Raw genomic sequence first — 20,229 nt, 5'->3', positions numbered from 1 at the left:
GTTGCATTGTGGGTGTTCTTTATACACTGAGGATATCAACCCCTTATCAGATATGTGGTGGTGCAAATACTTCCTCCCATTCTGGGAGAAATAACATTTCTCCCTGAACTTTAAAACCCAGCACTCCTCCAGAGCTGTGCCGCTCAGTCAGCAGCCGCCAGTCACAGGCGGCAGCTTTCGTGGTGAGACTGAAACACTGGTCACGTGCTGAGCGCCCAATAGCACAGATGCCCAGGGCCTGCCACGCGCACGGTGCAGAGAAGGCCTCCAGGCAGGAGGCCCCATGCGATAGCTCTGCTCCAGGGAACGTGCCAGGGGCTCATGCACGCGTGCCCAGACCGCTGTCTCTCTGTCTCCCTGGGCCCCTCACCCTGCATCTCCCCTTCTGTGACCCCTTGACTGGTCTCTTCTGCTCACGGCGGTTGGTAGGATGTGAGAGTGGCCCCAGGAGACCCCTCGCTCGGGGCCACGCCAGCTCTTTCCTGCAGGACCTGGGTCCCGGCCCGGACTGTGGGGTAGGCGCCCCTCCCCAGCCCCTTTCCCCTCTCACAGGTCCTTCTGCTCCTCTCGGCCACCACTACCGTCCTATTCCTCCGTTCAGCAAACACTGGGCTGAAGCACGGAAGTGCCTTTCCACCCTGCTATCAACTGAGCAGGAGGTCTACACGGCAAGCAACGGGAGGCGAGCCCACCCTCCTGGGGCCTGCACTCTGCAGAGAGAAGCGGGCGGTGTCCGCAGCTCAGTGGGGTGCTGAGCACCGTCGAGGCCCTGGGGTGCAGGGCTGGGGTCTACTTTGCCCCTCACCCCCGTCACAGAGTCCCGTGTACATCTGTAGCCCATCCTCACACCACCAAGGGCCCTCAGGGCTCACCGATTCTGACACCTGGTTGCAAACTGAGAAAGCAGATTGCCAAGGTTTGGGGACTTTCTGGGAAGCACCCGATGGCCGGGCAATGCAGAGCCCTGGTCTTGCTGCAAAGTGGCCGAGCTCCAGTGGCTGGCGGGGGGTTCAGCACAGCAGAGATGCCACCAGGCTGCGTGGTCCAGGGACAGGGTGGAGCGGGCAGCTGGTCTGTTACAGCTGCAGCGGAAACTCCGCCAGGGAGGGGAGACGGAGATCGGACGATGGGGCCCTGGAACCGCTGGCTCACTGATTCGGGTCTGCCTGGTGCCACGGGGAAAAAACACATAGAGCTGGTCCCGGCAGGACTGACTTGGCGCCTCTGGACAAGAGGGCTGGGGGTGGGGCAGGACCCCAGGGGTCTGTGCCCACGGGGCTCTGCAGGGAGGGCTGAGCTGACCCCAGCCATGGATGACCCTTCCACAGGCAGGACTGATTGGGAGAGGCAGGCTGCAAAGAGCAGGGTATGTAGGGAGAAACGTCTCAATTTTATGTTTGGCTGAAGCACGAAGACCCAGCAGAAGATGGATTCTATAGACTGGTCTGCCTTCTCCGTGGCTTCACAGTGGTAAGACCCTGTCTCCAGCTTGTTGGAGTTTCAGGCTGAGAGAAGTATTCGGAACCAGGGAGAAGAGAGTCTTCCTTTTGCATGGAGAACTTGTATCCTGTGAGGTGACGGGCACCCACCTCTTCCTTTGTCTGTCTCTCCGTTTGGAGCTGAGACTCAGGTTGGGGGGGGCGCCGCAGGTAGGGGTCCAGGAACAGCATGGCTGGGGTGTGACCCAGGCCTGGGTGACATTATACACAAAGTGAATTTAATCGGAGAGAAATGAGACAAAATGGAACCAGCTGTTCCTGGAGAACTTCCTGACAAGCCCATCATCTGATCTGGATAGTTTTGTGAACCGTATCCCGCAATTGGCCTCCGAAATGGCCTCCAGCCTGCGGACCGTGCCTGGCCAGGTACAGCTGACGGTTCTTCCCTCTCTCCCACCTGACGACAGGTAGGCAGGGGCCCTGTGCCCCTTGGGCTACAGCAGGGGCTCCTGGCCGGTGTGGCCGCCCACCCCCTCCCCCGTGCCTCTCAGGGGTCAGACCCGCCCACACGGCCCCCAGGCTGCTGCTCCCTCCTCACTCGCCCGGTGAGAAGCCGGGAACCTGGCTGGACCCGCCCTGCTGCCAGTTCAGGGCTGTCTCTCCCGGAGTGCCTCCTCCCCGGACAGGCAGCAGCCAGCCTGTCCTCTGGGTTCTCTCACTCGCCCCCAAACCCAGACTGTCCCCGTCCCCGTGAGTGTCGTCCCCGTCTGTCCTGCTGGCCCTGGCAGGCCTGGCTGTCCGTGTTGAGTGGCATCACTTCAGCTCAGAGGCCAGGAGAGTCCCCCTGCTGTGCAGGTGCCCTGCAGAGCCCTGTGGCCACTCGGACCCTGGCTGCCTCCCCAAACCCACGCACCATCTCCCTGGAGGCCGCTGGGGCCCAGGAAGACTGCCATGCCCCGGCCCCTTCCAGCAGTAGTTCACAGCTCCTCACCAGGCAGTGAGGGCCTGTCTCTGCTCCTGCCAAGGACCTCTCATCCCTTGCGGGTGATAGGAAGTCCCAGAGCACAGCCACCCAGTCGCTGGACAGTGGCAGTCCAAACACTGTGTTAAGAAGGTGCTCTGAGCAGGCAGCAGGGTCGGGAACCAGGTCACTTTGCATCAGTGACCCCCCAAAAAACTCCTGTAGAACATTCTATGACAAGTGCTGATGTCCGTGATGCCCTCAGGAGCTCACAGCACCCCTGGGGCCTCCTTGGGCCCCTGCATCTCCTTTCACCAGGAGAGGAGGCGCGAGGAGTCCTTAGAACGGGGTCTGGAGCTGCCGTCCGCTGAGAAACTGAATGGTACAGCCCCCAGCCAGGCCGCGAGCTGGCCACACTCTCAGCTTCGACTCAGGGCCGAGGGGGCCAGGGGGCAAGGAGGGCCTTCGATGGGGTTGGGGGGCCGCATGGCGTCCAGCTCCCCTGGAGCACTCGTCCCACAGTCCACGGGAAACAAGGGTCTCCCCGGTCAGGGCAGCTGTGGGTCTGTGAGGCCTGGCTCCCCCACACTTCTGCCCTCATGCTCTGACCCTGCAGGGACTCAGGAGCATGTCCAGGGCCCCGCATGCAGGTCCTGGGGGAGATGGGGCCGGTGGGGTGGGGGGTGCCCTCAGAGACCCCTGCTCCTGAAGCCTCCGTGTCATTGGGGACTCAGTGGGTCCCCCGCCTCTTCTCTGCAGCCACAGACATAGCCCAGATGACCACTCACTGTCCCCTCAGAATTCTGACTCGTCCACTCGGGAGCCGAGTGTGTCCTGGGCCCTGTGTGTCCAGCATAGCTCCTGTGTCACTCAGGCCGTGGTGCTGGGAGGTAGTGAGGTCACCGTGGCGGAGGTCTCTGCCCCTGTGTGGCCCAACTGTGACTGCAGGGTAGGGGTGTGGTGGGGGGGATCAGGGGCGGGGTTAGGGGATGATCAGGCAGGGTTGGGGGCGATCAGGGGGCAGGGCTGGGGTGGTCAGGGGTGGGGTTGGGATGATCAGGGGTCGGGGTTGGGGTGATCAGGGCTGGGGTTGGGGTGATCAGGGGCTGGGGTTGGGGTGATCAGGGGGTGGGGTTGGGGGGCTGATCAGGGGACAGGTTAGGGTTGTGATCAGGGGTCGGGGTTGGGGGCTGATCAGGGGACAGGTTAGGGTTGTGATCAGGGGTCGGGGTTGGGGTGATCAGGGGGCAGGGTTAGGGGTGTTATTGGGGCAGGGTTGGGGTGGTCAGGGGGCGGGGTTGGGGTGATCAGGGGGTAGGTTTGGGGGTGATCATGGGGCAGGTTTGGGGGTGATCAGGGGATTGGGGTTGGTGGCTTATCAGGGGCCGGGGTTGGGTTGGTCAGGGGCAGGGTTGGGGTGATCAGGGGGTGGGGTTAGGGTTGTGATCAGGGGTCGTGGTTGAGGTGATCAGGGGCTGGGTTGGAGTGATCAGGGTGTTGAGGTTAGGGGGCTTATCAGGGGCCGGGGTTGGGTTGGTCAGGGGTGGGGTTGGGGTGATCAGGGGGCGGAGTTGGGTTGGTCAGGGGCGGGGTTGGGGTGGTCAGGGGGTGGGGTTAGGGGTGTGATTAGGGCGGGGTTGGGGTGGTCAGGGGGCGGGGTTGGGGGTGATCAGGGGATTGGGGTTGGGGGCTTATCAGGGGCGGGGTTGGGGTGGTCAGGGGGTGGGGTTAGGGGTGTGATTAGGGCGGGGTTGGGGTGGTCAGGGGCGGGGTTGGGGTGATCAGGGGGTGGGGTTGGGGTGATCAGGGGCAGGGTTGGGGTGATCAGGGGGGTGGGGTTAGGGGGCTTATCAGGGGCCTGAGTTGGGGTGATCAGGGGGCGGAGTTGGGTTGGTCAGGGGCGGGGTTGGAGTAGTCAGGGGGTGGGGTTAGGGGTGTGATTGGGGCGGGGTTGGGGTGGTCAGGGGGCGGGGTTGGGGGTGATGGGGGGGATTGGGGTTGGGGGCTTATCAGGGGCCGGGGTTGGGTTGGTCAGGGACTTGGTTGGTGTGATCAGGGGCGGGGTTGGGGGGCTGATCATGGGGCAGGGTTAGGGTTGTGATCAGGGGTCGGGGTTGGGATGATCCAAACAGGGAGCGAGCGTCTGGCGACTCTCAGCTTCTCCTGGCCTCCCGCCCACCCGTCCTCTACGAGTTTAACAGTCGCGCCTTCCTGATAGCCTGCATCTGCAGCGGCCGAGTGCTCGCAGGCCCGCGGTGCCAGGCTCCAGGTCTGGGCGTTGATCCCAGGGGTGCGCACCGTATCACAGGTGGCCTTGACGGAGCATCGCCGGACGCGTCACGCAGTTCCGGCGCCTCCTGGCGTGTTACGTGGTGGCTACCTTACTGGGGCGATACACACACAGTCCTACTTGTGTTTTTTATGACGATGTGGAGGCATCCCAGTTTCTCCTGAAAAAAAAATGTTTTCGAGTTCGTTTCTAAAAGCTTGAGAAGTACGTAGGCTATTTGGGTTCTGAGGTCCCCAGTTATCCGTGCACAAGATGCTCATTTGTCTCCATCCCAGCGAAACCTCATGAACAGGAGATTACAGTTAATCTAGAGAGCCTGCAAAAAATCGTCCTAATTGTAATTTTGACAACTCTCATCGATTCTGAGCATCCAGAAACATGCACAGAAGACCCAGGACAGAGCGTGCGTCTGTGTGTGTGTGTGCGCGTCAGTGTGGGGCTGAGGTCTGGAGGGGGCACCCCCACCTGGAGGCACCCGGAGTGGGAGGAAGGCTGCCCTCTGGCTGCGGTGACAGCCGCTGGGGCCGACCGCCGGGTGAGGACTCGCACAGCCCCTGCCCGTCACTGCCCAGCCCTTCCTTCCAAAACAGAGCTCAGCCAACAAGCACAGACCTTGGGGCCCAGCTCAGCACACGGACAGCTCCGCCCCGGCCCTGGTCCCTTCAGGTGTAATTAGCATTTTCTGGGTACCCCCCCAGAGGGCGGAGTTGAGACAGCTTCCTCCCGCAACATTCAGGCCTTTCTGTCTTGTGCCCTCGACACGTGGTGTCTTTCATGCTGAAAAGGATGCATCGCATCCCTGCGGTGCGGTTCGCGAAGCCTTCTGGGTAAAAGTCCGACCAGAACGTATTTCTGTTTCTGACATGACGTCAGCGAGGACGCCGTGGACGCGCTGCAGAAGGGAGAGACGAGGCTGGCTCCTGACCACGCGCCGCAGCCCCTCGGTCACGTGGGAGGAGGTAGCGTGGCCAAGATCGTGAGTCCCACGCCTCCCTCTGCCAGCTGGCCAGCTCCGGGAGAAATCGATGCAGGCCTGGGAAAGAGGCGCCGGTGGCCTATTTGCTTGGTTTTCTCCCACTTCGAATTGATTCTCTCATCATAAAAAAAAAAAAGCAATTTTAATATCTTTAACACTAGTGCTCTTTTAATGTTTCTCGTTTAATGGTTACTACTTCTATCTAAAGCTTAAAAAACCGCTGTTGTCTTAAGAACGCATTTAACCAATATATGAACTCCAAGCCGATGGCCCCTGAATGCCTTAGGGAGCCAAAGCCCCAGCTGTTCCTGAGTACCAAGCGGTGCCCGGGATGGCAGCAGGCCAGGCTCTTTCCGGACCCAGCCGGCCAGCCCATGTGCCTGCAGTCTGCAGCGTGCCGGTGGGGTCGCGGGCACTGGGAGAGATGGGTCAGGCTGCACACTCACCTCGTATGTGGCTGGGTCCACACCCACAGGCTGCAGCCACCTCGGCTGCACATTCTTGGAGTCACCAGCTTAAAGACCACGGAACCACTTACATACACTCATCTCACATTTGAACAGTGGTGACTTTCTCCAGTAGAAGATACTGGAAGCCTGTCCTCCGAACCACACTGTGCCCTCCCCTGTATTGGTTGTTAGCCCGTCTTCTGTTTGAGTTTTATTTGCATCTATGGAGGCTGAGCACTGAAGAACTGATGCTTTCAAACTTTGGTGCTGGAAAAGACTCTTGAGAATCCCTTGGACTGCAAGGAGATCAAACCAGTGAATACTAAAGGAAATCAACCTGAATATTCATTGGAAGGACTGTTGCTGAAGCTCCAATACTTTGGCCGCCTCATGCGAAGAGCTGACTCGTTGGAAAAGATTCTGATGCTGGGAAAGATTGAAGGCAGGAGAAGGCGACGACAGAGGATGAGACGGTTGGACGGCATCACTGAGTCAATGGATATGAGTTTGAGCAAGCTCCGGGAGATGGTGAAGGACAGAGGAGTCTGGCTTGCTGCAGTGCCTGGGGTCACAAACAGTCACTATTCACATGCCTTTCGACCTGGGCAGCGCACCACGTGTATCTATTCACCTGGACTCTAATGTGTGGTCAGTAGAATGGGATTTGTAGAAAGGACTCCATCTGAATGTGCTCAAGGGAGCTTCCTACGTGCTTGAGGGATTTAAGTAAATCCTTTTACCATCGTCTGTGAAGCCTGTTAGAAAGACACACACTGCCCACCCCGCCCGCCCCAAGGTGGCCTGTCCACTCCCGCACCACGAGGCCACCAGGATGCTCAGGGTCACTGAACGAGGTGCAGGGTCACACCTCCCCACCCCCCAGAAGAGGTCCTGCATGGGCGTGCTCTTAAAACGTCTCCCTGCATGCCTCAGGTGACTAATTACTCCAGTCCTAACGTGCAGGGAGACGGTAGCCCTGAGCCAGCTGATAAACCCATTCCGTCTGTTTCCAGCTACACATTTTTAAGCATTCCTTTGATTTCCTCCACTGCAGAGTTTTGGGTTCAGGCTAAGCTTGATTCTGAGACATCGTGCCCTGGCATTCCATATTTTAAAGACCCACTTTCTCTGTCCTCTTTGTTGCTTCCTCACCCAGCATCCCTGCAGTAAAGCCGGAGAGATTTTGTCCGTGGCAGCTGACTGGAGTGTGGCCCTGACACAGCCCAGGGAGGGGACCTCCCGTGGCCCCATGTGGAGCCCTGCAGGGAGCCATCTCAGGGCGACCAAGTAACGGGGGTCCAAGACCGCATGCCAGCCCTCCTGTCAGACCAGCCTTTCGGGCACAAACGGCTGCTGGAAAAGTGTTTCAAACCAGTTCCGAGGCACAAAGATGCACCTGAGCAAACTTGAGAGCGAAGAGAGAGGGGTTAGGCCTGGACCCCCTGGGCCCCTGAGGCTTTCATAGTAAAGGACTAGGCTCGTCTCCGTCTGATGAATCCGAACCACACACAGCAGGTGTGACGGAGGTGGGGGCCAGAGCTGCCCCAGGAGGCGGCCGGCCCAGGGTTTCTTCCACGTCTGGGTGCAACGATCACCGGCTCTGAGACCCGGACAAAGCCTTGATTTCCTTTGAACGGGGGGTGGTAACCGGCCTGATGCGTGAGAGGAAGTGTTGACAGGACACCCTGGTGGGTGGGTCCCGGCCAACCCCACTGTGCCACCCGCCCAGCCCCCACATCTGGCAAGATCGCACTGCAGACTCTCACCTCTGACCTGTAAGAGGCTTGGGCGCTGGGGACCCAGTCCTGTTCACTGTTCACCTACCAGAGGTCCTGGCAAGACAGGAAAACGAGAGTATATGTGGAATTCATAATTCATGAGATTACATTTTTAACTTAAATAGTATTGTTTCCGCAGCCCCCGGGGCACCTGGAGTCGGGGCAGGGGGGGAACGCGTCTGAGGGGCACTGGGCCACAGCACCGACCCGCCCGTGAGCACACGGGGCGCCCCAGCCTTCCTTAGTGGTGGGAACACTCACTTCTAACAGAAGGCAGCTCTTTAGAAGCCAGCATTAGGGGTATAAGGTGGACGAGGTTAGTCTGCCTTTTCATCTCTCTAAGTGAAAACCCTATGCAGGAGAAGCGAAAGCTCACCTGCTCCGTTCTCTGAAAACGGCCGGGACCTCCTGGTGGCCTTGTGGTTGGGACAGTGCCCTCACTGCCCTGGCCGGGGTGCAGGCCCTGATCGGGAAACAGACATCTTACAAGTCTCACAGCCGAGAAAATAGAAGTCTAGAGACACCACCAGATAAAGCCGAGTAGAGACCTAGTCTGTCCTGGCCGCGGCTTGCCATAGTGTGTGTATCTGCCTCTGATGCAAGCTTCTGCCCAGCTTTCTTTGGAGAAGGCAATGGCACCCCACTCCAGTGCTCTTGCCTGGAAGATCCCATGGACGGAGGAGCCTGGTGGGCTGCAGTCCATGGGGTCGCTGAGAGTCAGACACAACTGAGCGACTTCACTTTCACTTTTCACTTTCATGCATTGGAGAAGGAAATGGCAACCCACTCCAGTGTTCTTCCCTGGAGAATCCTAGGGATGGGGGAGCCTGGTGTGCTGCCGTCTATGGGGTCACACAGAGTTGGACACAACTGAAGTGACTTAGCAGCAGCAGCCCAGCTTTCTTGAGCCAACACGAACGAAAGCCGCCTTGCCCTGTGTTCCTGTGTGAACCCCGAAATGCCCCTCCCGGCCAGGCAGTTGAAGGGTGACGGTCACCGTCATTTGGCCGCTGAGCCCGGAGGCCCCAGCAGCGGGTGAGGGGCCCCGTGTGCACTGTGCCCGTGTGAGCCCGGCGTGTGTCTGTCAGCCCCGTGTGCACTGTGCCCGTGTGAGCCCGGCGTGTGTCTGTCGGCCCCGTGTGCACTGTGCCCGTGTGAGCCCGGCGTGTGTCTGTCGGCCCCGTGTGCACAGCGCCATCTGAGCCCGGCGTGTGTCTGTCGGCCCCGTGTGCACTGTGCCCGTGTGAGGCCGGCGTGTGTCTGTCGGCCCCGCGTGCACGGCGCCATCTGAGCCCAGCGTATGTCTTGCAGGCGCCAAGGAGATCGACATCGCCGCCACCCTGGAGCATCTGCGGGACCAGCGGCCAGGCATGGTCCAGACTAAGGTACCCGGCCAGGCCTGGGGCTCGGGGTCGGGGTGCATGGGGCGGTTTTCTCCAAAGGAGCGAGGCGCAGGCTGGCCAGCTGCCTCCCGCACCACCTCCACTCGGGACTGGACGCAGGCTGCCCATCCCAGGAGGTCGGGGCGGCTCCAGCTGCAGCCCCAGTGTTCCAGCCTGAGCAGATGCGGTTGGACCTCAGGGCCCGGGACCCTCCGTGTGCCAGACGGGGGGAGTGGGGGAACAGCGGGGTCTCCCCATCAGAGGCCAGCGACGTGTGTGGTGTGTTCCGCCCAAGCCCACAGCCACAGCCTCACTGCGAGGTTATTAGGACAGCTGTCACCAGAGTGTCCCCAGGCCATGCTGGGCCCCTGAGCACCCTGAGTAGCTTACTGAAACAGCCCCACTGCAAGGTTATTAGGACGGCGGTCACCAGAGTGTCCCCGGGCCGTGCTGGGCCCCTGAGCACCCTGAGTAGCTTACTGAAAACGCTAAGTTTGCAGCGAAAGCAGCAGAGCCTAAAGATCCCTGGATAGCCTTGGGTTCCTTGGAGCCGGAACCAACGTCCACATACTGGCCCATTCCCTTAGCACTGCAGAAGTGTCCATGTCCAGCCACAGACACCCCACACACATGTCCTGCACAGGGTCCTCTCCTTCCTGGCGTGGCCCAGACTCTCCGGGTGCCATCAGCGCCTCCACTAAAGCCGCCCTTGCAGAGGATTTCAGTTCTAAAAATCATAAAAGCCCTCCCAGGAGACCAGGCCACATTGTGCTCCGGTGCCAAGTAGTGAGGGTCTGGGACCCCCATCGTCCCAGCTTGGGGTCTTACTGTCCCCACAGGGTGTCAGCAGCTCCTGGGCCCTGTTCCATGCCACAGACGGGACAGGGCAGCGTCTGAGCCTCGAGGGAGGGTGCACAGGCTTCACTCAGCCTGCTCTGTCGGGCGGGAAGGAGCCCAGTGCCTAGTAAGCACGGCAAGCACACTTTGACCCCGAAGGTCATTTCTCAGAACAGCTTCATGGGCCCCTATGGCTGGTTCCATGTGGTCAAAGTCAGCCCCGAGCATGGAGGCAAAACCAACTCAGCTCCTTCGTGCAGAGCCAGGAAACCGTTCCGGGTGGAGCCGGAGCACATGCCTAGCGGCCAGGTCTCTGGCGCTCGCTGTTCCTCCACCGGCAGTGGATGGGGCCCTGGGAGAGCTGGACCCTGCCCGCGCCTGCCTGCCATCCCAGTGACAGGCAGCCCTCGGGTCCAGGGGCCCTGGTGGGGCAGTCCTGCTGGGCTGCCTGTGCCGTGGGAGGTGGCCTGCTCATCCAGAAATCCAGGGTTGGCTCACTGTCCGGGACCCAGCCCCAGGCGGCCGCTGCACGTGGGCCTGGAGGCTCGTCCCTGGGAGAGCCCACTGTGCTTCGGGAGGCTCGTGGCCGCCAGCAGAGGCTCTGAGCTAGAACCTGGCAGGTCGTCCCTGGTGGCTGCGATGGTAAAGAATCTGCCTGCAGCGCAGGAGACCCGGGTTTGATTCCTGGACCAGGAAGATCCCCTGGAGAAGGGAATGTTTACCCACTCCAGTATGCTTGCCTGGAGAAGCCCATGGACAGAGGGGCCTGGCGGGCTACAGTCCCTGGGGTCGCAGAGAGCCGGACACGACTGAGCGACCGAGCAACTTAGCGCAGAACAGCACACAGGTTTCCACTATGTACCAGCCGCTCAGTGGGGATCCACCATTCCTCCCGGCACTGGGCTCAAGTCTGTCGATGACTGGAGCTATCGAGTATCTAAGCCATTGATAGGGCTCTCCTCCATCAGAGCCCCTTAACTGCTATCGAGGGAGTCGGCCTAGTTTGCTCTTTTGCAGTTTCTTTGGTGTGACGGGGAAGTACTGGGGACACTGCTGCGAGTGTGGCATGCCGAGTTGGGAGCAGGTTGTGGACCCGGGAAGCCTGCCGGACAGGTGGGCCTGTCCTCTGTCTGCCGAGCCCCCGTTTCTGGAGGGGCAGACGGTTCCGACACCCAGGACTCGCCCCTAGTTTCTACTCAGCAGTCCTGCAGGTTCCGCCTGCACGAGAAGCGTGTCCCGTCCCAGGTGCCCTGGTGTCCGTGGGCACACGCATGCCTAAGCTGGCACAGTGGAGGGTGAGACGAGGTTTCTTGGCAAACGGAAGTGAGTCGGATTGAGCCGGATGGTGGGAGGATTTTCAAAGAGCACGAGTACCACCCTTTCCATTCTGAGGCCAGGGAACCCCGAGGGGTCGTGACTGTGACCGTTTCCAGTGAGTCTCAGAGGGACGGGAGGCTGCATCCAGCCCCACCCCTCAGGGGCCATGCTGGGGCTGGGGTCAGAAGGAGCTGGGGGAGGGGGTGCACAGAGCCTGCGGCAGCCACTGTCCCGCTCACACGTCCACCCCAGCTTCTCCAGCGACAGAAGCGGAGATGAACACGGCGCAGCCGTCTGCTCCGGGCCTCCGCCCGCAAACCCGTGCCCTGCCCACCTCCCGCGGCAGTCTGCAGCTTTTCCCGTCCTCCCTAAACAGCTTCTCTCCGCAGGGTGGCACACGGAGCCCGCGGCTGCAGCAGAAGGGCGCCGCTCACGTCTCCCTCCTCTGTCCCTCCAGGAGCAGTTCGAGTTCGCCCTGACGGCCGTGGCCGAGGAGGTGAACGCCATCCTCAAAGCCTTTCCCCAGTGAGGCCGGAGGCGCCCACAACCGGCGCCCCGTCAGCGCCCACGGACGCCGTGCCCGCCTCTCCTGCGGCAGCTGCCTAGTGATCTAGTCCTTAAGACTCTACAGTCAGCGCAGCTTAGCAGTTAAAACGTGTGTTTTTGTTCAGCCAAGTAACAAAGGGAGGTCTACAGGCAGACGCAATGACGGGGGCAATCAGTTCTTCTATTCTCGATTTCTTGAAAAAACTTTATTTTTCCTTAAAACACACATCCGTGTTCTTAATTGCCAATCATATCATATGGACGGCACCATCAGTGTGGTCCCCAGAAGAGGGCTGGTTTGTGACCTGTCACTCTCTGGAGGGTCAGCCATGCAGGGCGGGGCCCAGAGGGGCCACCAGGCCACCCCAGTAGAAGACATACTTGGCGTTTGTCCTTATGACTGTGCACCGGGAGAAACCGCCCGCTTCCGCAGCAGCTGGGTGGACGTGACGGCGACATTCTGCAGCCTTGGGGTAGATCATTAAACACAGTCGTGCCAGCTCCTCATCCGATCTGGGCTGCTGCACACCCTCCCCCAAGCACTGCTGGGGGACAGTGACAGCCCCTCCCAAACTTCCACTCCCCCAGGACAGCCAGGGCCCCCTGGGGCAAACGCGTTCCCACCCAGAGTGCCTCCTTCCAGGCCAGCAGACAGGGACACTTGGCAAGGCCCTGGCAGAGCCCCAACCTCCAGACACGGCTTTTAGCTACAAATAGGGGTTTACACGTGTGTCTGTCACTTCAGTCATGTTCGACTCCTTGCGACCCCCTGGACTGTAGCCCGCCAGGCTCCTCTGTCCACGGGATTGCCCAGGCAGGGATACTGGATTTCACTCAGATGCAGCTAAACGCTTCCCTGAGGGGTAATGAAAATGGAGGGCAGGCCTGCGTGGTGCCCTCCCCAGGAAGGCCTGGGCCCTGCTGGCATCCAGAGAGGACCAGGAGTGCCCACACCGTGGGGGAAGGGCAGGGAGGCCTGCCGTTGTCTGCTTCTTTCCTGCATGGGATCCAGGCACCTGGGAAGCGGAGGCAGCCGGGCCCCTCCGGGGCTCAGGCTCCTGGCCTCTCGGGCAGATCCCCGTGTCACACAGACACGCGTCTAGCGACCCTTCAGATTTGCCAAAACAGCACTTGGGCACCAAGTTACCGCCCCCACCCCGAAGCAAGAGTGTGCTTCACTGGACTGAGCACAGCTGGACGCGGAGGGGGCTGTGCGGCTGCTGCGCGTGGCGCTGCCTCGGTTTAGGGAGTAAGACGCTCCGGTGACCCTGGGCCCTCTGCTTCCCATGTGGCACGCCGTCCGGGCATCTTAAACAGATGCCACGCCTCGTAACACGGGACAGGGGAGGTGGCCGACCGGATGGGGAGAAAGGTGCCAAAATACCGTGTGTGTCTCTAAATGGTGGTGTCGTGCGTATCTGCTTCAACATGCTGATCATTTCCTTCCCAAAGCTGTTTCTCTACCTGGAATCTAAACAGTTAATGGAAACTAGTTTATCTGAACGTAGGAAGCATATTCCTACTCGTAATTCCTTACATTTTATGTCTTCAGTGTGAGATATACAAATATATTTAATTGTGTCTGATTAAACTTCTGATTTCACATCTGAGCGGTCTTTATTTGGATGAGAGCAGTTTTTTGGGTTCTTTGTGTGTGTCCCATCCATCCTGTCTCCTGAAGCTGTGGGCGTTTAGATGCCAGAACAAACTGTGCGTCCATGGAGCTCCGTACTGAGTTCTAGTTTTATTTGCGGAGCTGGGTGTGTACAGGGGGCCAGAGTGTCACGTGTGGCTGCGAGTCTATTCATTAAAAAGAGATGAAACAGTCTCGGGTGAGCGTTGGGGCGTGCTCCGCCTCTGGTGTCCCTGCCCCTCTTCACTGCATGTGTCTGCCCAGGGAGCGTCCGGGAGTGGTGGCCCATCTTTGCTGCCCACAGGGGAGGGCGGCTCCCCATCTCACAGAGACACGAGCCGCCCCAGGAGCCTCTCAGGCCCGGGACCCCCTGGGAGCAGTGAGACCCAGCCGGACGACCCTGCCGCCGTGACCCGCCGCCCCGCTCTCGCCTGTGCGGTCTCCGCGGGCGGTGGTGAGACGCGGGGGTCTGTGCTTCCAGAGCAGACACAGGTGTTCGTTTCTCAGGAAATCAGCCCCCCGTCTCGGCTGCAGGGCACCCAGCTCTGCTCCGTAGGCTCCGCCCCTGCGGGCCCTTCCTTCCCTGAGCTCGCTTCTCATCGGGGCCCTGCCCTGGGTCTGGCACACTTCTGCTGTCCATGTGATGGGAGTCGCTGTCATTCATGCACACACACTTGACAACAGGTGGCACATCTCGAGACACGCGCGTGTGAGTCTGCTTGGGGCCTAAAGAGGCCCCTCCATCCAGGGTACTCGGGTGCTGAGCAGGATGGACTTTGAAAATGTCATGCAGAGCCAGCTCTGAAGACAGACAGGATGCAGACGGAGGGCGTGCCCTCAGGCTGGGGAACCCCATCCACGTGTCCACGTGGGGCCAGCCGCCCTGCCGTCAGCACCCCCGAGCTGACAGGCCCGCAGGAGCCAGCTTCAGTGCCCTGGGAGTCCCCAGTCAGCAGCTCCCCGTACACGCCGGCGGCCGCTGTCACCCGGCCTGGCGAGGTGGCGGGGACGTGCTCACCCGCAGGCCAGCGACTCCTCTGTGGAGCTGGGTCACGGTCTCGGGGCCTGCAGGACTGTGTCCACATGTCTGCGTGCTCTTCAGATTCTCACCTGCAGACGCCACACGTTCTTAAGTTTAATCCGCGTTTGCAGTGTCTTCCCCTACTGTGCTTAAGGTCTAGGCAATCCCCCAGACAACAGTAAAGTCTCGATTGGCCAGACTCGCTGATTTCTGGGCCGCAAACACACCCGCCAGGAATGGTGTTAATGCCAGCTCACTCGGTGAACTGCGAAGACAGCTGCTAGAGTCGCGGGAGGGAAGTGCCGTCCAAACAGGAAGGGATGCGTTTTGAGTGTTTATCACCGATGTCTTCATCTAATGTGTCAGTTAACATAATTTGATTTTAATTGTGGCTATATTTAACAACCAGCCTGTAACACTCCCAGAAATTTAAGTCTGCTCCTGCAAGTCCACAGGAGCCGGCTGTGGTACACCTCTGCCTCGAGACCATGGAGAAGTCTGCAGAAAGGCCGGCCCCACCATCCAGCCTGAAGAAGGTGGGCGCCCTGTCTGAGAGGCCGGGGCTTGTTCCCCACGCCCAGGGGACACAGGGAGTCCTCAACGTGAACAGGATGAAAAACTGATGAGACGCGGATGAAGCCCTGAGGTCTCCACCTCACGGAGGCAAAACGGCTCAGATAGACCACATGCAAGCCCCAGAGGAGATGTCCCCGTGGGGCTCAGCTCCGGATGAACCGTCACCGAGCCCAGGAGGCCAAGGTCACCACTGTGATGACACGCGGTGATACGACTCGGGAAGACAGTCGCAGATTTAAACTCTGTAAATGCCAGTGAGGAGAACAGCACAAAACGAGCGCAAGGGGCTCTGAAAAAGAACCGGCAGACAAGACGGAGCAGCAGCCGCGTCCTAGAAACAGAGGCCAGGCTGCCCGAGGCGAAGACAGAGATGGTGCGGGAGCCTGGGGGCCGAGCTTCCAGGCACGAAGGAAGGGTCTCGGGATGAGATGAAGTCAGGCACTGCCTACCATCTTCGCACAGTGACACGTGGTAGCCAGACATCCCAGCCATGGTTCTGAAACGTGCAGAAATATTGAACAACCATGTTGTGTAACAAGAACTTACATAGCGTTGAAGGTAAACACTACTTCAAAAACCAACAAAGTTGTGGGAAAAGATGAGATTTGTGGTTACCAGAGGCAGGAGGTGGGAGGAAGCAGAATTGGATGAAGGCTGTCAAAGGTACAAGCTTCCAGTTATAAGATAAGTAAGTACCAGCGATGTGATTTACAACATGATAGATATAATTAACACTGTGTTATATAGGAAAGTTCTTAGAGTAAATCCTGAGTTCTCATCACAAGGAAACAATTCGATTTCTTTAATTTTGTATCTGTTTGAAATGATGGGTGTTTACTGTAATTATTGTAGTCACATTTCACGATGTATGTGTCCGGTCGTTCTGTACATACCTTGCTCACCCCGTGTGTGTGTAAACTATAGCTCATTAGACTGAAAGGAGAGAGGAAAGGAACCCAACCAAGCTCTGGAAGGAAACCCAAGGGGAGCAGTTATTCAGAAACCAGAGAACGCCAGGCTCATTTTACAGGCCGTCCAGATGAGACAGAAGGGAGGCAGCAGCTGAAGCCGAGCTGTGGATGGAGGATGGGGCTGCAGACACGCCGTGAGCGTGCGACGACGTGACGCGTGCAGCTCGCAGCGGGCAGGACGCATGCGCTGAACCAGGGACGGAAGAGGTTGCCCAGGCTCGCAGGAGCGGCGGTCCCCTCCAGGGCAGATGCCAAGGCTGCATCCAGGGCCCACATTCCGTCCTGTCTCAGCCAGGAGAGCCGGGCCCTCTGCACCCTGCCCACGCCCAGCTCCAACTCAGAGCCGGCAGCAGGCCGCGTGTGGAGTTTTACTATCGAGGTGGAGAAGACTCTTGAGAGTCCCTTGGACTGCAAGGAGATCCAACCAGTCCATCCTAAAGGAAATCAGTCCTGAATACTCATTGGAAGGACTGATGCTGAAGCTGAAACTTCAATACTTTGGCCACCTGATGGGAAGAACTGACTCATTTGAAAAGACCCTGATGCTGGGAAAGACTGAAGGAGGGAGGAGAAGGGGACAACAGAGGATGAGGTGGTTGGATGGCATCACCGACTTGGTGGACATGAGTTTGAGCAGGCTTCGGGAGTTGGTGATGGACAGGGAGGCCTGGCGTGCTGCAGTCCTTTGGGTCGCAAAGAGTCAGACACGACTGAGTGACTGAAATGAACTGAACTGAGCCTTCCTTGTCTATTGGCACCAGGGACCCAAACTATGAGTCTCCCAACCACGAGGAGGACATTCTTCCCCGACAATACCCACCAATTAGTGTGCGCCACGTGTATACCCTGCTGGAGGTGGGCCGTGCGGTGGGAGGTCCAGTCCCTGGTCTTCAAGATCCACCAGGAAACATGGGCGCCTGGGGGGCCTCAGAGCAGCGTGTGACAGGTCCTCTGCAGGGGCCTGTGAGGAGGGATCTGGGGGTGAGCCACCCCCCTTCACAGGCTCGGCGGCTCTCAGAGCACACCTGGGACGACACAGGCTCCGAATTCGTCCTGACACTCGCCAACGCCCCCACATCTCCCTGGGCACGGAGCGTGCCAGGGGCGGGCGTCTCACTGCTCACCTTCGCGACACCTCAGGGCTGAACCGTCACTGCTGCCTGAGATGACGGTGACTTTCACAAGCTGTTAGATGCGATCTGGCAAACAGAAAGCGAAGGGCCCACCTATCGAGTGCCATAAACTAGGCCATCCATGGCGTGCCCAGCGCTTCTCCAGACAGCAACCCCGGGGTCTATGTCGGGGTGGGGGTGGGCTCGCTGGAATTCCCGGAAGATGCGCCGGGTGGGGGCAGACAGCCTCGCACCAGCTGGCAGATCCAGCCTTGTTAAAAATGGCCGCCTCCCCCAGGAGTCCTGAGCCCTTGCTTGATGACGTGGGGTCCCTGGAGCAGCCCACAGCCTGACTCGAAGAGTCTGCCCCTCCCCCGGTGTCACTCTCCAGCCCTGCCCCCCAAAAACTAACTGCAAGTGTCTTCAGGCACCCCAGCCTGCCCTGGGGGTTGGTGCTTGTAGAGAATTCTCCATCCTCCCCTAAGACACCCAGGTCACAGGGGTCAGCAACCCCCTCTCCACCCACACCAAGTCCATTCGCCACCTTGGCCTGGCACCAAGGTCCTGCAGCTGGGTCACCCAGGTCCACCCGCTGTCCACGCTGCTCTGTCTCCCTGGCTGGGAGCAGCGTCCCCTCTGCAGGGTCGTGGGTGAAAACGCTCCCCACAAACCTCTGCCCCACCCTGGCCCACCTGGGCCCCCCTGGCCAGGACGAGCCACGTTGAGTCGATACTGTTGGTCTGATTTATTGGGTGGTGCAGGCGGAGAGGGCACATTCAGGAAGCTTTAGTTTTTTCTTACAAAACTGACACCCGTGCTTTCAGAGGCCGGTCTGCTCACCTCTGCTCCCAACCTTTTCCCTGCTCTCTCACTCCTGCTTTCAAATTCCAACAAGAAAGCCCCACCATCACCCCGCGGGGGAGTGACAGCAATATTATGTGTTGTCTGTGTTGTGTGTTTATTAATCAAGTAGAACGCTAATTAAAAAAACCTTCATAATTAGCAGAACAGGCATTAATTCAAAGACGGTTATTGGAATAGAAAATTAGAATTTGATTACACCTTTGTTCCTAAACAATGGCTGGCTTTCATTTTGTTGGGGTATTTGTTTAGAGACTGGTCTTCGCCGTCTAGGCCGCTCCGTTTCTTAGCCGAGCTACACGGCCCGTGTCCCGGCTCCGCGGCTCAGCGCCGCTGATGGCTGCCGCTGTCGGCTCGGACGGTGCTCCCAGGAGCCGGGACTGTGCTCCCAGGAGCCGGGACGGTGCTCCCAGGAGCCGGGACTGTGCCCTTCCGCCGGGCCGTGATGGCCGGGCCCCGGGCCGAGCCCGGCGCGGTGGAGACTCGGCCCGGGGTGGGCGTGGGGACGCGTGGGGACCCTCGCGGGCACGGCCCCCTCTTGTCCGGAACCCGGGTTTCCAGAGTCCGTCCCGCGCACGTCGGGGCGCTGAGGGCTGGCGGGTTTGCTCCCGTCTCTGAGAGAAGTTGCAGAGAAGGCAATGGCACCCCACTCCAGTACCCTTGCCTGGAAAATCCCATGGACCGAGGAGCCTGGTGGGCTGCAGTCCGTCAGGCACAACTGAGCGACTTCACTTTCACTTTTCACTTTCATGCATTGAGAAGGAAATGGCAACCCACTCCAGTGTTCTTGCCTGGAGAATCCCAAGGACGGAGGAGCCTGGTGCGCTGCCGTCTATGGGGTCACACAGAGTCGGACACGACTGAAGCGACTTAGCAGCAGCTGCAGAAGCTGAGAAAAGCCGAGTCCCCAGAGAGGCCGCCGGTGAGGGGGCCAGTTCTCGGACGAAAGGAGGCGAGAGGTGCCTCCGCGCCGCCCTGGGCTCGCCCTCCCCTGCTCACCCTGGCCGGGGGGCGGGGGTGCCTCCAACAGCCGCCCTGGTTTCTTCGCCCTCCTCTCCTCGCCTTGGCTGGGGGCGGCCTTGGGTCCAGCCCCTCTGCTGGCCTCTCTCTCTGCTTGTCTGTCCTCTGCCTGTCTGTGTGTCTCTCTCTCCTCCCTCCTGGGGCATCTGCTTTGAAAGAGCAGCTTACACACACGTCTCAGGGTTTGGACTGGCTCAATGTCTAATTCAAACCCATCTTTCTTGAACATTTCCTCCCGTCTCTACTTCATTACCTGACACAATCATAGTTAAAATATAGTGATAATTTATCAAGTCGTTAAAAATAGCTTCTCCCGTCCACAGACGCTGTTTCATCAGGTCCCGAGTCTGTCAGACCGACTTTGTCATATGCCTGGTGGCAGGATGTTTGGGGCTCTCTCTCTTCACTCCTGTAAACTGTCCCAGGAGCGGAGGCACCCTCGCGAGGCCACAGCCTCTGATGCCCTCATACCCAGCCTCCGCCCTGAGCCCTGAGCCCTGAGCCCTGGGTCTGTCCCCAGGTTTAGAAGAAGGACATAGTCACCGCCCCCAGCATGGACGGGGCCCAGCCACGCCTCCTGCCCAGCCCCGGGCAGGCCATCCCTCACCCGCTTAGGCCACAGAGCTTGGGATCAGCCCCGGCTGCTTCCTCTGGGGCCACTGGGCGCCCCCCTTCTGCTTATCTGCAGCCAGACTGCTTCCTTCTGGTTCTCTGAGGGCCTCACACACTCTCATTTTCTTTCCCATTTTCATGGAAATCAGAAAAATCGATCCACAAGCAGTCAGACCGGTCACTCCCTGCAGAGAAGGAACAGACCACCCCTGAGCAGGGTCCCCAGGCGCCTTTCCAGGGGCTCCCCTGCCCCCCCTGCCTCCTGCAGGCAGATGGTGCCCCCACCATACCCACTGTGTGCCAGGCCCCAACTGGGGGCCACAGCCAGGAGGGTGGATGGCAGGCATGGAATCCCCTCCCTTCTCACCACGTCGGCAGCCAATGCCTTGTTTAATCACATTTGATAATTGTATTTTGTGAGTTCAAATGTGTATTTATTATCAGAACA

At 59.4% G+C, this 20,229-nt stretch overlaps 1 protein-coding gene across 1 annotated transcript in view; it reads left to right on the top strand.

Annotated features, from left to right (window-relative positions):
- The window catches only part of PTPRN2 (protein tyrosine phosphatase receptor type N2), a 464,846-nt gene extending 452,888 nt beyond the window's left edge, over nt 1–11,958 (top strand). The window contains exons 21-22 of the mRNA XM_052638438.1: nt 9,205–9,278; nt 11,887–11,958. Coding sequence (XP_052494398.1) covers nt 9,205–9,278; nt 11,887–11,958 — 146 coding nt within the window. The remainder of the gene's footprint in view (nt 1–9,204; nt 9,279–11,886) is intronic.
- Nucleotides 11,959–20,229: the final 8,271 nt, after the last annotated feature.

The sequence above is a fragment of the Budorcas taxicolor genome, chromosome 4 (assembly GCF_023091745.1).
Source record: "Budorcas taxicolor isolate Tak-1 chromosome 4, Takin1.1, whole genome shotgun sequence".
NCBI classification, from domain to species: Eukaryota; Metazoa; Chordata; class Mammalia; order Artiodactyla; family Bovidae; genus Budorcas; species Budorcas taxicolor.
Note: the sequence above shows the minus strand (reverse complement) of the source record. Positions and strands in the feature narration are given on the sequence as shown.